This window comes from Protomyctophum bolini (assembly GCF_963924005.1).
Source record: "Protomyctophum bolini genome assembly, chromosome: 22".
Classification (NCBI taxonomy): domain Eukaryota; kingdom Metazoa; phylum Chordata; class Actinopteri; order Myctophiformes; family Myctophidae; genus Protomyctophum; species Protomyctophum bolini.
The window spans coordinates 15,880,922-15,893,582 of NC_137883.1; the positions used below are offsets into that span (position 1 = coordinate 15,880,922).

At 41.5% G+C, this 12,661-nt stretch overlaps 1 protein-coding gene and 1 long non-coding RNA gene across 5 annotated transcripts; both read left to right on the top strand.

Annotated features, from left to right (window-relative positions):
- Positions 1–125: 125 nt before the first annotated feature.
- Positions 126–3,459, top strand: LOC308309914. The gene is made up of 5 exons (XR_013963432.1): positions 126–1,514; positions 1,662–1,753; positions 2,023–2,071; positions 2,599–2,808; positions 3,210–3,459. It is a non-coding gene; the product is annotated as an uncharacterized lncRNA (long non-coding RNA).
- Positions 3,460–3,726: 267 nt separating this feature from the next.
- LOC308309913 (uncharacterized protein) lies at positions 3,727–7,862 on the top strand. Of its 4 annotated transcripts, none has more exons than XM_080755888.1 (4): positions 3,727–4,115; positions 4,329–4,425; positions 4,855–4,953; positions 6,132–7,862. In XM_080755888.1, exons 1-4 carry the CDS (start codon positions 3,902–3,904, stop codon positions 6,196–6,198), a joined length of 477 nt encoding a protein of 158 aa, XP_080612014.1. In that variant the 5' UTR covers positions 3,727–3,901; the 3' UTR covers positions 6,199–7,862. The 4 variants fall into 4 exon arrangements, with proteins under 4 accessions (XP_080612014.1, XP_080612015.1, XP_080612016.1 ...); XM_080755889.1 differs by having other exon boundaries at positions 4,867–4,953; XM_080755890.1 differs by having other exon boundaries at positions 3,727–4,100.
- The last annotated feature ends 4,799 nt before the right edge of the window (positions 7,863–12,661 follow it).

Here is a 12,661-nt window from a genome sequence, read left to right on the forward strand (position 1 = left end):
AATACCAAAAGTAATTATTAATAATTACTCATTATGCAAAATGTCTCATCTAAAATGATCTAATCTCTCATCTCAAGTTTTCAAATGTATAAAAATATTTCGAAAATGGCAGATCTACAAGCTCACATGTGTCTTATTGTATTGTGAGCTTGTAGATGTTTTTAATGTAAAAGAATAAATGAAGTAAAATTAAGGGTTAGGGTTATTAATTTTTAATGCCTTTATCGGCCGATAATATCGGACATCCCTAACAAAAAAATATATCAAACGTGTCAATACATTTCAAAGAATGCCACAAGTGGCACTAAAACTTCACCAATAAATAAAGAAACATCCACATGTTCCATAAATTATATGCCACAAAGGTTTGCCGAAAAAATGAAGAAATTACAAAAAATACGTTTCTTAAACATCTTCTGCCGTATGTCCATAGAACTTCCGCTCTGTTGCAGCAAGCCAGTACAATGTGACTGTCATTGTCTAGGTCACCTAAGCCACGATCACCATTCGGTGGCCGGTATTTGGGGCAAATGGTCATTACGTGTTCCAGTCTGTAGTGGATCCTCGCATTCACAGTGGGCACTGTCCGAGATGTCCCACTTCTGCTTTGAGGGTTGTCCACTCCTTGCAGGGGAGGTGCTGGCAAAGAACATATTTGGGGTCCTCGATGTATTCCACTGGTCCCTCTGTCTTGCCTTCACCCAAGATGCCTTGGAGGTGTCAGCTGGTGTTGTGTTGAGCAGTTCCTGGGCCTGTGTGGCAAAGGGGCACAGTGACTTGAGGCACGTGTGCTGTGGCAAAGGTCGCCGTGACTTGGTGTGTGTGTGTGTGTGTGTTGTGGCAAAGGGCACCGTGACTTGAGGCACGTGTGCTGTGGTGTCTCTGACGACCTTGTGGAGGAGATGGCTGGGATTCACTCAGCTGTGCCTTCCCGGTGAGGGCCAGCGTGGCTGCTTCTCGTCTGACCTCTGTTGGAGTGATTCCAGCGAGAACAGGCAGGCAGTTTGTTTGGGGTGGCCCATCCGGTGTTGAGGGCAGCATCCAGCTTCTTGACATGAGAGCTACGGCTCCAGACTGGGACACAGTACTCGGGTCGTCTGCATAGCCATACTTCATTGATGTTGTTGCAGGGAGGTCATGGATGTAGCTGTTAGTGTTGAACAGCAGTTACTGGTGTGGAACCGAAAAGCTTCACAAACATGCCAAAAAATTCTAGTTTTGGACCTTTTTAATCTAGTTTATTTTAAAATAAATTTGTTTTTACTGTTTTGTGAAGCAACTTTGGGTACCTTGAAAAGTGCTATATAAATTGTATGTATTATAAAAAAACAGACACACAGCAATTGTCGCCACACAGACATCACAAATTCCTATTGGCGGCAACAACATGTGAGTGATGTGCAAAGCCATTCATCGATTATAACCACCATGTCTTCATTCCAGATGCTGCGAGGCTCAACCGGAGCCCCTACAGGTGGATGAATCTGCATGGGGGGCTCTGAAGGCGGCTCAAAGTAAGAAACCACTTCACATTACTGCGAATGGTATGGTCGGCTTCTGTTTTAAATGTTCTCTATACATTTTGTGTATGATGTGAAAGGACACAATGTACGTATATCTGGCTCTTGGTCACTTAAATTAATCTTTTGTTTCTTTCTTAGGGTGGATGGGTCGTGGTAGACGTCGTGGAAGGACAGAGATCCGTTCCAAAGCCTCCCTCCCGGGGGTTTCCTCTGAGGACTTCTGATGAGCTGTGAGTAGGAATATTTCTTTTTGGGATGGATATCTGTTGTACTGTTATGGTACGAAGTATAGCATGGCAGTATGATTCCTCCTAGTGGCACTGGTTGAATGTCTGTCAGCTCTCCAAGCTAATCAAAGTCTTAATGACACTTACCAAATGCTCTCTTTAAAGGTCTGTTTTATCAAATATATATATATATATAGAGGGTTTAAGTGGTTCTGAATTTGCAGCTCAACAAAAGCTGCAAAATATTGTCTTTACATGTCTTTCTTTCTTAGGCCGGAGATCTGGGTAGATGCCGGAGGACTTCGGACCTGGGCCTGCCAGGTGAGGAACCGCACAGTAAGAACTCTATAGTAAAAAAAGATCCTACTCAGTCTGCTTCTCATAGGAGGACTGTGCTGTTCAGAAACTCATCCACCAGTGACATCATCGTTAGGCAGATTCTTTTTAAACAATATTTATTTACAAAAATGTTTAGATTTTTATTATCGTGAGAACGATGGCTTCCATTTTTGCATTGCAACTTTTCAGGACTAGAAAGCCTGCCGTTTCTAATAGCTTGGAATCCTTATCGATGATGTCACTGGTGGACGGGTTTCTGAACTGCCCACAGTCCTATGAGACACCAAAAAAATGGTAGCCATTATTAGTGAGGACTAGTATAATGAAGATAGGTTGAAAAGTGGTGAAGTGGTCCTTTAAACGTTGATTACTGCAAGTGATATGTTTAGCTTCTGTTTTAAAATTTCTCTATAAATAAAAGTTTGATGTAGGACTAGGCTATATATATATATATATATAATATATATCTGGCTCTTGGTCACTCTAATCAATCTTTATTTCTTTGTTAGGATGGAGATCGTGGGAGACGTCGCTGGAACGCCACTGCTGGACAGGGTACACGCACACACACACACATGCACACACAGAGCAAAGCTAATTTGGTGTGTTTTTTTTCTTTTCTTTCTTTGTTAGAATGGAGATATCGATAGACGAGCTGATGTTCCCGGACAGAGATCCGTTCCAAAGCTCCCCCCCCCTTCCTCAGAGGACTCTGAGCTGTGAGTAGGAATAGTTCTTTCTTGTTTCTGAGGATGGATAACTGCTTTTGTACTGTTATGGCACGAAGAATGGCATCATTTACTACAGTCATCCAAATGTTTTAAATATTTTATGATAAATCTAAATGACTCTGCACAATAGTTTGAGAGTCAATATCTCATCTGCTTTTAGAAGCACTTGAATAAAAAATGACAATGTTGAGGACTGTACATGTGTTGATGCCTCCTAGTGGCACTGTGGTTGAATGTCTGTCAGCCTTCCAAGCTAATCAAAGTCTTAAAACCCCAGCATCCCTATTCTGGGGGGAGCGTTCAGCAAAAAATAGCAGATCTACAAGCTCACACCGCGTTGCAACGTGTTGTGAGCTTGTAGAGCTAATGCTTTCTTCTTTCTCTCTCAGGATGGAAATGGCAGACGCAGCTGAAGGCTCTAGAGATCTGCAAGTCTGTCCATGGATGGATGGGAGGACGGAGATCTGGGTAGACGTCGCTGGAACGCCACTGCTGGACAGGGTACACGCACACAGACACACACACACATGCACACACAGAGCAAAGCTAATTTGGTGTGTTTTTTTTCTTTTCTTTCTTTGTTAGAATGGAGATATCGATAGACGAGCTGATGTTCCCGGACAGAGATCCGTTCCAAAGCTCCCCCCCCCCCCCCCCCCCCCGGGGGCTTCCTCAGAGGACTGATGAGCTGTGAGTAGGAATAGTTATGGCTTGTTTCTGAGGATGGATAACTGCTTTTGTACTGTTATGGCACGAAGAATGGCATCATTTACTACAGTCATCCAAATGTTTTAAATATTTTATGATAAATCAGCAAAAATAGCAGATCTACAAGCTCACACCGCGTTGCAACGTGTTGTGAGCTTGTAGAGCTAATGCTTTCTTCTTTCTCTCTCAGGATGGAAATGGCAGACGCAGCTGAAGGCTCTAGAGATCTGCAGGTCTGTCCATGGATGGATGGAAGGACGGAGATCTGGGTAGACGTCGCTGGAGGACTTCGGACCTGGGCCTGGATGGATGGGAGGACAGAGGACGGAGATCTGGGTAGACGCTGGAGGACTTCGGACCTGGGCCTGGATGGATGGGAGGACAGAGGACGGAGATCTGGGTAGACGCTGGAGGACTTCCGACCTGGGCCTGGATGGATGGGAGGACAGAGGACGGAGATCTGTGTAGACTCTGGAGGACTTCGGACCTGGGCCTGGATGGATGGGAGGACGGAGATCTGGGTAGACGCTGGAGGACTTCGGAGAGGAACTCAACATATACGAACCGCTTCGGTGAGGAACTCGACAGTACGAACCGCTTTAGGGTTGGGGCTTTTTTATAGGCTTTATAGTAAAAAGCCAATAATCGTCCGTTGCCGATAATCGGTCAATCCCTATTCTTAAACGTTACTGTAAGTGCATGTGTATGTTGTGACAGGACACACACCCACACACACACACACAGCAAAGCTAATTTGGGGTGCGTGTGTGTCTGTCTGTCTGTCTTTCGTTCTTTGTTAGACTGGAGATCTCAGCCGATGCCCGAGATCCGAAGCTTTCCCTGGGTGTTTCCGCTGAGGACTTCTGGGTCGCTGGGAGGCTCGGATGGAGCTGGAAGGTTCGGTAGACATCACTGGAACCCGTTTAGGCCTGTCGGAATTTGAGGTTTTATAATGGCCGATTTAATTGTTTCTCAAATAAATTACTAGTAACAATTTAATTGCGTCATAACATAACATTCTAAATAAAACTTTGGCTTTTGTAGGCTTTGTAAACAAAAAGCTGCACATGGCATAATTCAACAACTTTATACACTAAAAGAGAAGAAAATTACAAAGTGACACGTTTAGAGCTTGTAGATCGGTTGCTTCCATTATTTCTTTAAAATGTTTGACAATATATGAACATTTTCAACATGGAGACGATTATGACTAATCTCTAAAAAAGTTTCTCAAATACTTGGCGATTAGGTAATTGTGACAGGCCTAAATCCTTCTAGTTGTGTTTTTTTATATCATGTTCTGTAATCAGTTAGGGTTGACTATAGACTTTTTTTTAGGAACAAGATCATCATGCCGGTGAAGAGCACGTTTCTAGCCGATGGAGCAACTATTTCTGATCACCTTTGGAGTTACATCACAGCAAGGTAACTATACAACACACGCACACACACTATGATCATGACATGACATCAGCTTGTGACTGCAACTTGTTCCTGTTCGCAGATGACTCGGCACTGCTAGTCTCGGACAGGAACAAACTGCAGGTTGAAAAGGCCCTCAGCTCTGAACTCGGTAGAATCTGCACCTGGCTCGCTGATAACAAACTATCTTTACACCTGGGAAAAACTGAATCCATTCTCTTTGGATCTAATAGTAATCTCAGCAAGGCAAATGGCTTCTTGGTTAGAGTTGGTGACAATGTTATCACACGTAAAGATGAAATTACCTACCTAGGTTCCATCCTGGAGGCTAATCTTTCCGGTGATAAAATGGCCACCAACGTAATCAAAAAAGTCAACCAAAGAACAAGATTCCTTTACAGGATCTCCTCACTGGTCAACAAAAACACCTTGAAGACCTTAACAGGAGCCCTCGTACAAGGTTTCTTTGACTATGCATGCACCTCCTGGTACCACAGCACCTCAAAGGCCCTTAAAACTAGGCTCCCAAAGACCTCCCAAAACAAACTGGTCAGGCTCCTACTTGGCCTCACCCCCCGAACCTACCTCACTCCTGCCCACTTTGACAGGCTGGAATGGCTTAGGGTCGACGACAGAGTACAGCATCTTGCAATGGGTCTGGTCCACAAGATTCGATACACCACCAAGATACCCATGTACCTGTCTAGATACTTCCTTTATGTTAACGAAGTCCACACCCACAACACCAGAGGGAGTGCAACGAAGCATGTACAACCCAGATTCGGCACAAACAAGGGACTAAATTATTTTCACTCCTATGCCACCAAAATGTGGAACGCCCTACCAACAGTCATTAAGACATGTGAATCCCTTGACTCCCTTTTTCCCCTCACTGTATAAGTTTATTTTCCCTTTTTACCTCTATGATGAATTCCTGTTCTGTTCTTTGACTATATAGAAGTGTCTTATTTGTACGTCTCTAAATGTTTTGATGATCTGAACATGGTGGATCCTCTTGTAAACAAGTGTAATGCTTAATTGGGTCGTCCACTTACAGTTAACAGTCTTTGTATTGAGTTTGTGCTTGACATGTACTGTAATTCTGCAAACTGTTAATAAATATTTCAATCAATATTGTTTTAGGAACCAAGTAGTAATGAGCATTTCTTTCTTTTCTTTAGGACGTTGCTGGTCTCCTGTGTGGCTCCATCTGGAGGTCACCAGGGTTCTGAGTCACTCAGATCCTGACTGGTAGTGGTGATATGTAGATGTGATCAAGCAGGGCTCTAAACAATAAAAGAATAAACCAATATAAATAACTAGATAATAATATATGGATAAAACGAACGATAAAAAAATAGATTATAGTAAAATAAAAGTAAATTAAAATAGTAAAATAAAAGTAAATTAAAATTAGTAATACATAAAATAAAATTAGTAATAGCATAGTAATGGATAAAATAAATATAATTAGTAATATAGACAATAATACATAAAATATATTAAATTATCAATATAGTAATGCATAAAATTAGAAATAACAGTAATACATAAAATAAATAAATGCATACAAAATAAAATTAGTAATAACAGTAATACATAAAACAAATACAATTTGTAATGCATGAAGTAAAATTAGTAATAACATAGTAATACATCAAATAAATACAATTAGTACTATAGTTATACATAAAATTAGTAATAACATAGTAATATATAAAATACAATTAATACATAAAATAAATTCAATTACTTTGTGTTGTTGTTATAGAATGACTTAAAAAAAACAAACAAAAAATATCAATCACATCTACATATCACAACCAGGCTATATTGCCAGCAGGCAGGTGGACTGTAGACTCACTACAGCTGTTGCGTGGCTAGTCTGCTATCCGCGAACGTCTCCACGCTGGTTTCCTAAATGGGGGATATAAGTGCTGTTGGCACTCTGGACTCTGAATTCTGCGATCATGTGCTTCAGAAGAATGATGCTGCGTCACCTGTGCGGTGACAATTTCCGGTCTTTGGAAAGCTGTGACGTTTGCAGCTGTTCTGTCAAGATGGCCAATCTGCAAGCTGAGCTTGTGGATGAGATGTGCAATAGCCTAGTGCTTTGTGTTTGAGCCCTGTGCAGGAGCTACAAGACTGCCGGTTTGGATTGCTCTGTGCAGTTTTAACCACGTGACGCCTGCAGCACACTGTCAAGTGTGCAGGTGGACAGTTCTGAGCGGACGGCTTCCCCTTGTTTGTTGTTATAAAACTGTGGTGACGCTGTGTAACGTAGGCCTGAGGGCGGTTGCTCTGATAGACTTAAAGAGAGCCTTGTAGGATTTTTTTTACCTGATATGTGATTTCAGGGTCGTTTCGCCTACTTCTACGTCTGGAGAGTTGTGATATTGGTTTTGAGTTCTTAAATTAATAAATGGGGGAAATGTCAAGGAAATGTGGAATGCTTGTACATTTAAGGACGTCATAAACCAAGCCATGAGAAGCTGTTTTCTGTGACCTGTGACATGTGTGGTCTGGAGGTCTCTGATGTCATGTGTACAAGACCCACCCACCCCTGGAGTGGGGGGTAATAATGTATTTAAGCTGAAGCCGGACTGAGATGTGTTGAGTCAGTACGGTGTTCCATTGTAACGCTTCACTGCTGTCTCCGTATTCGAATACATTCTATTCCAATACTCTGAAACTCTGAATTGTGTCTGTCTCATTATTGATGTTTCAACTATGTTATAAGTGCTCACCGACGGATTTCTTTAACAGTCACAATGTGGTGTACTTTGTTTTGACCCAACTGGCCTCCAAGGAGAGGCGAGCATGGAGCCGTATCTGATGATACACGAGAGAAGACGCCATAGTCAAAAAAAATTGTAATATAAGTAATATGTTTCATGTTGATTGTAATTTATGCATGATGCCATATATCTGTAAATATTCATTATTTTCTTGTTAATAAATTATTGCATTTATACCCGGGTGTCCGTTATGTGTCCATTAGCCTTAGATTGCGCCGCCGCGGATTTATTTATTTCCCAAATGGTCTAAAAATGAGTTATTTAGCATACTTTTACCAATGAATTAGCCTATACACAGACAGCAACTGATTAGCCTATTTTGGACCATATGGGTCTTTTCTTGAGTCGGTGTGTAGTCTCACTATAGTCTGTGTAGATTACCCGGCGGTGTTGCTGCCCCTCCCGGGAGTCGCGGTTCATGGCTCTTCACAGACGGCACAGAGACAGCAGTCACTCCGCTGAACGTGTCAGTGTTGCTGCAGTGGTGTGAACCGTGCGGGCACTGATGGTGGTGCTGAGTTCTGACAGCCGAGTCACAGCTTCTTCTTCTGAATTACTTTATCTTTGCCTTGGAAAATACATTTTGCGTTTTGCCGTTTCCCAAAACAAACCAGCGCGCGCTACTGTTTGCTACAAAGCGACTGGAAGCGGACGAGGTTTACAGACATACCAATAGTAGCCAATCATATGCTGATTAGGCCAGTTGCTGTATAGCCTACCTACCCGATCACCAGGGAGCAGCAACAACACACACACACACACAATAGCCTTCTATATAATGCTGCGCACATATATTATATATATTTAAAAAAAAAAACTGCATAATTTTTGGGAAGTCTAAGGGTCGATTCATACTCCTATTTTAGAGCCGAATAAAAGTCGGTTCGGCGCTGTAGAGCCTACAATTTGACGTCATTTGAGGTTCGGGGGGGCGGGTACCGTCCTAAAGTCGGCTCTTCGGTGCTACTGAAATTTTCTGACGAGCCGAAATCATTTCGGCACTACAGCGCCGAAACAGGAGTATGAATCGGCCCTAAGCCTTCCCTAGCCTTACACACCCGCCGCCTATGGGCACTGTACTGTAGGCATATAATACCTGGCTAGGTGAAAACAAAAGAAACCTGATTAGCATTTGAGTATACTTTTAACACCTCTGAACAGCCGGCGGAGAGGTTCACATTTTCGGAATTTTGCGACAGAGTCACAGAGGGTCAATAATTCCCAGAAAATCTGTAATGTTAATATAAAATGTCCACGAAAATCTTCATGGGGGCTAAAAGGGGCTATTTAATTCTTCATGGGGGCTACAGCCCCATAGCCCCCACAGACTCAACGTCGTTGTCTAGGTTGAAATAACAAACGGTACAATTTAAACCAGTTAATCAGGTTGTAGTATTCAGTTGTTCCACAAGATGGAAGCATCTCGATGGGAAATAGGCTGCCAGCCCATTTTGCAAGCACGAGATTGAATGATGAAGGTTTGATTGAAAGGAAATCACTTTTAAATTCAGGTCAGGGATTCTTCCTTATAACTATGGATTCTTCAAGTTGCATAAATATGGTAATACCGTTTTAACACAAGCTAATTTGAGAAGAGCACAATTTGAATGAATATAGGCTTACTGTATCATTCATTGATTATTAATTGATTGATTAGTAATTGATTGAATTCAATTAATAATTATTTTGCTAATTACATTTGATTACATTCACCAAAATGTGAAAGCTATATGAATTCCACCATCTTCTATCATGGAGTACAGAATTTGATGGTGATTGATGAATATTATTCTTATTGCCCAAGTATAGGTTGTTGAATCACAAGGCCAAATCACAATTAATAGGCTATAGCCTATGCGAATCGATATAGACTCACTATACTATGCAAAAACATCACATTAACGAATACTACTCATATACTTGCTTCAGGAAGTCTATAGCCTAGATATTAGGCTATATATTTGCATTCATGGTAAAGAACTAACAGAAATAACGTTGTAATCAAAACCAAAATTAGCAAGCTTATACTTTGCTTATTAGCTCCGTTTGGAACCTCAATATCTACGCTGCTACGCTTTAGCTCCGAGATGAGGATGAGGTTCAGTGTCAGGATATCCATGCACAGGTCGAAATGGGCTCTAGCTGGGTCGAGCCCGTCCACAAACAGTTGTAAAGGTATCAGAACCGAGATACAGTTGATAAACTGTAGGCCGGCACTTAACATTTTTAGTCCAGCGTCAAACAACTGCTTAAATCAGGCTTTAAATAAAAATGTAGTCCAGTCAACCCCTGTTTTCATGCGCAGTACTGCTTCCGTAACATTGCATTGTGAAAACATGGTACTGACTGACAAACAACTGCCTTGTAAGCGGTTGTTTTACCCCAGACTTAAAATTGTAATTGCCGACCTTATGTTTATCAACTGTATCTCGGTTCTGATACCTTTACCTTTTGAAAAGAGTAGCCTACTGCTTGATACTGTTTCTCCACTGTTTGTGGACGGGCTCGACCCAGCTATAGAGCCCATTTCGACCTGTGCAGGGATATCCTGACACGAAACCTCATCTCGTAGCTAAAGCGTAGCAGCATAGATATTGAGGTTACAAACAGAGCCCTCAACACATATTGAGGGAAAATAATCCCTAAAAAATATTATTATTATTTTCAGCAATTAATGTATATGTTTTTCTTTTGATGATAGACAAACATGAAAATCTAAGTTAGCATAGCATCTATTTCTAAAGGTATTATCAATGTTGTTACAGCATGATTAACAAGAGCTGACTGCACTATAGTCTACACTAGCTGCTCTGGCAAATGGGGATAATCTAGTTTACATTCTTTGAACAGCAGTGATCAATGCTATATTGACTTGTCTGTACGGTCTGTCTCCAACTACAAGAGGAGTCAATACAGCAGGTGCTTATTTTCTGCCTTGAACAGGATATGATAGATATAAACAACATATAATAACACGACCAACTATTCCCGGTAGAAAGTCTGCCCTTTCACCTTGTCTAACAATGAAATAAGACAATGAAAGAAGACGTATGAGAAAACAGTGGGTAATTTCTAACCTGGGATAAATAGGTTCTCTGGTGTCTCTCATACAGCATAGTGATTATAAAATTTCAGGGCAGGGATAATTTTTATTTCATGAAAATATTTTATTCCTTCACACCGACAACTTAAGACGCCTTCAGAGTGTGATTCATGGTGACGACCCAAAAGGCCCAAAAGTAGCAAATAACGTTTTCAGCACTTGCAGATTAGTAGTGTATGTAATGTAACACTTAATGCAGGAAATGGATATGCTTCCTCAGTGCTTCTGAGACATACAGTATTTGGGTGTGAAGCCTGGTTTTAGAAGACATCATGCAACGCACACCATGTCCAAAAGTGTGAACTTGCTACAGTAGGTTCCGTTCCATTGTAAGCCTGATTATCTGGAGGGATTAGCTATTGACAGTGGCCTTGTGTCTGTGGGATCACTTTCCATGTGGCAACAGTCTGTGGTTGGGGTGGCTAGGATCCTCGATAAAGGCCATGCCCGCTGTGACTCCTGGCCCAGCGCCATGGAGGGTCAAAATGGGTCATTGACCCCTTAACGGACCACCATGACCCCCTAGTAAAAATAAAAGTCAAACGCTCACCCGAACACAACTCTCTGTATTTCACCGTATCACCTAAAACTGGAGGATGAACAGGCCTTAAACCTACAGGCTTTTTGCTGACAAAACGACCGTCTTATACAGTATGTCCTGAATGGAAGGAAGTCCACATCCAGACAACCCTCTCTGATTATGAGTTTGTGAGTTTGCGCAAACAATACTGGCCATTATCAAACAGGATGGACAAACCTGTCCAATTGTAATGTGTTGAATATTAACGGGAGATGGTGTGGACTGATTGCGGCTGGGTGCATGTGTGGTGATTGCCCTTGGGAGGAAACTCTAGAGGTTGTAGGTCATCTTGGTCCATATCAACTCTCAGAGGGACGTTTTAGTCTAGAAACAAACAGGTGATTGGCAGCATGTGCAGGGTCAGTGGAAACCATCCCTGGAGATGAAGACTAAGCAAAATATTGTGATGTGTTAAGACTTTGTGCATTTCTTTGATGTAACCTATTTTCCATTATGCAACCATGTTCCTCTCAACTGTAATCATGGACTCTTTCTTTCGTTTATTTAATGCTGACCAGTTTGTTAGCATATCCAGAGAATTCACATGGCTCTGTGTGGAGTGTGTCATGTTGGCATTGGCGTAATTGGAAAGGCAGGTACATCTGACTTTTTGAATCAACAAGTGAAGTAGTGAACTCAATCCATATAACTTATGTTGATGCTATCCGTCTGAGCACAGATCCAGAAGTAGCATAAATAATTACAATAGATCAGTCTTGTTCAACAATGTGTAAAACATCCATAAGGCTGTGATACTCAGTCCTTGGAGAGATGATTCCCCAAAGGTTGGAAATATGCTCAGAGTAAACAACCTCCATGACAACCAACCAACCAACCTCCAGAGAGAACCAGCAGTCTGACCATTTACGTAGCATATTTGCACGCTGTCCAAGATGACCAGATACACATCCATTATCCCTACTCTGGAAACAGTCTATTAGTACGTTTCCTCCCACTCTTTTCTGTGTTGCAATGTTAACCATTTTCAACCTGGCTTCCTTATTTTGGGCATGTCAATATAGATAGAAACCTTTGCGACGTGAGCATTGTGAGCTTGTAGATTGTCTATTTATATATTTATTTGTATTTTTAATAGGGCCTAAGTTGTTATCAACAAGTGTCATCAGTCAGACAGGGATCGTTTTTAATTGTAACTTGATCTGTTCTCTTGTACTGAATAGGGCTTAAATGTTAAACCCTGTAACACCATTGTGTCAATAGTTAAATATG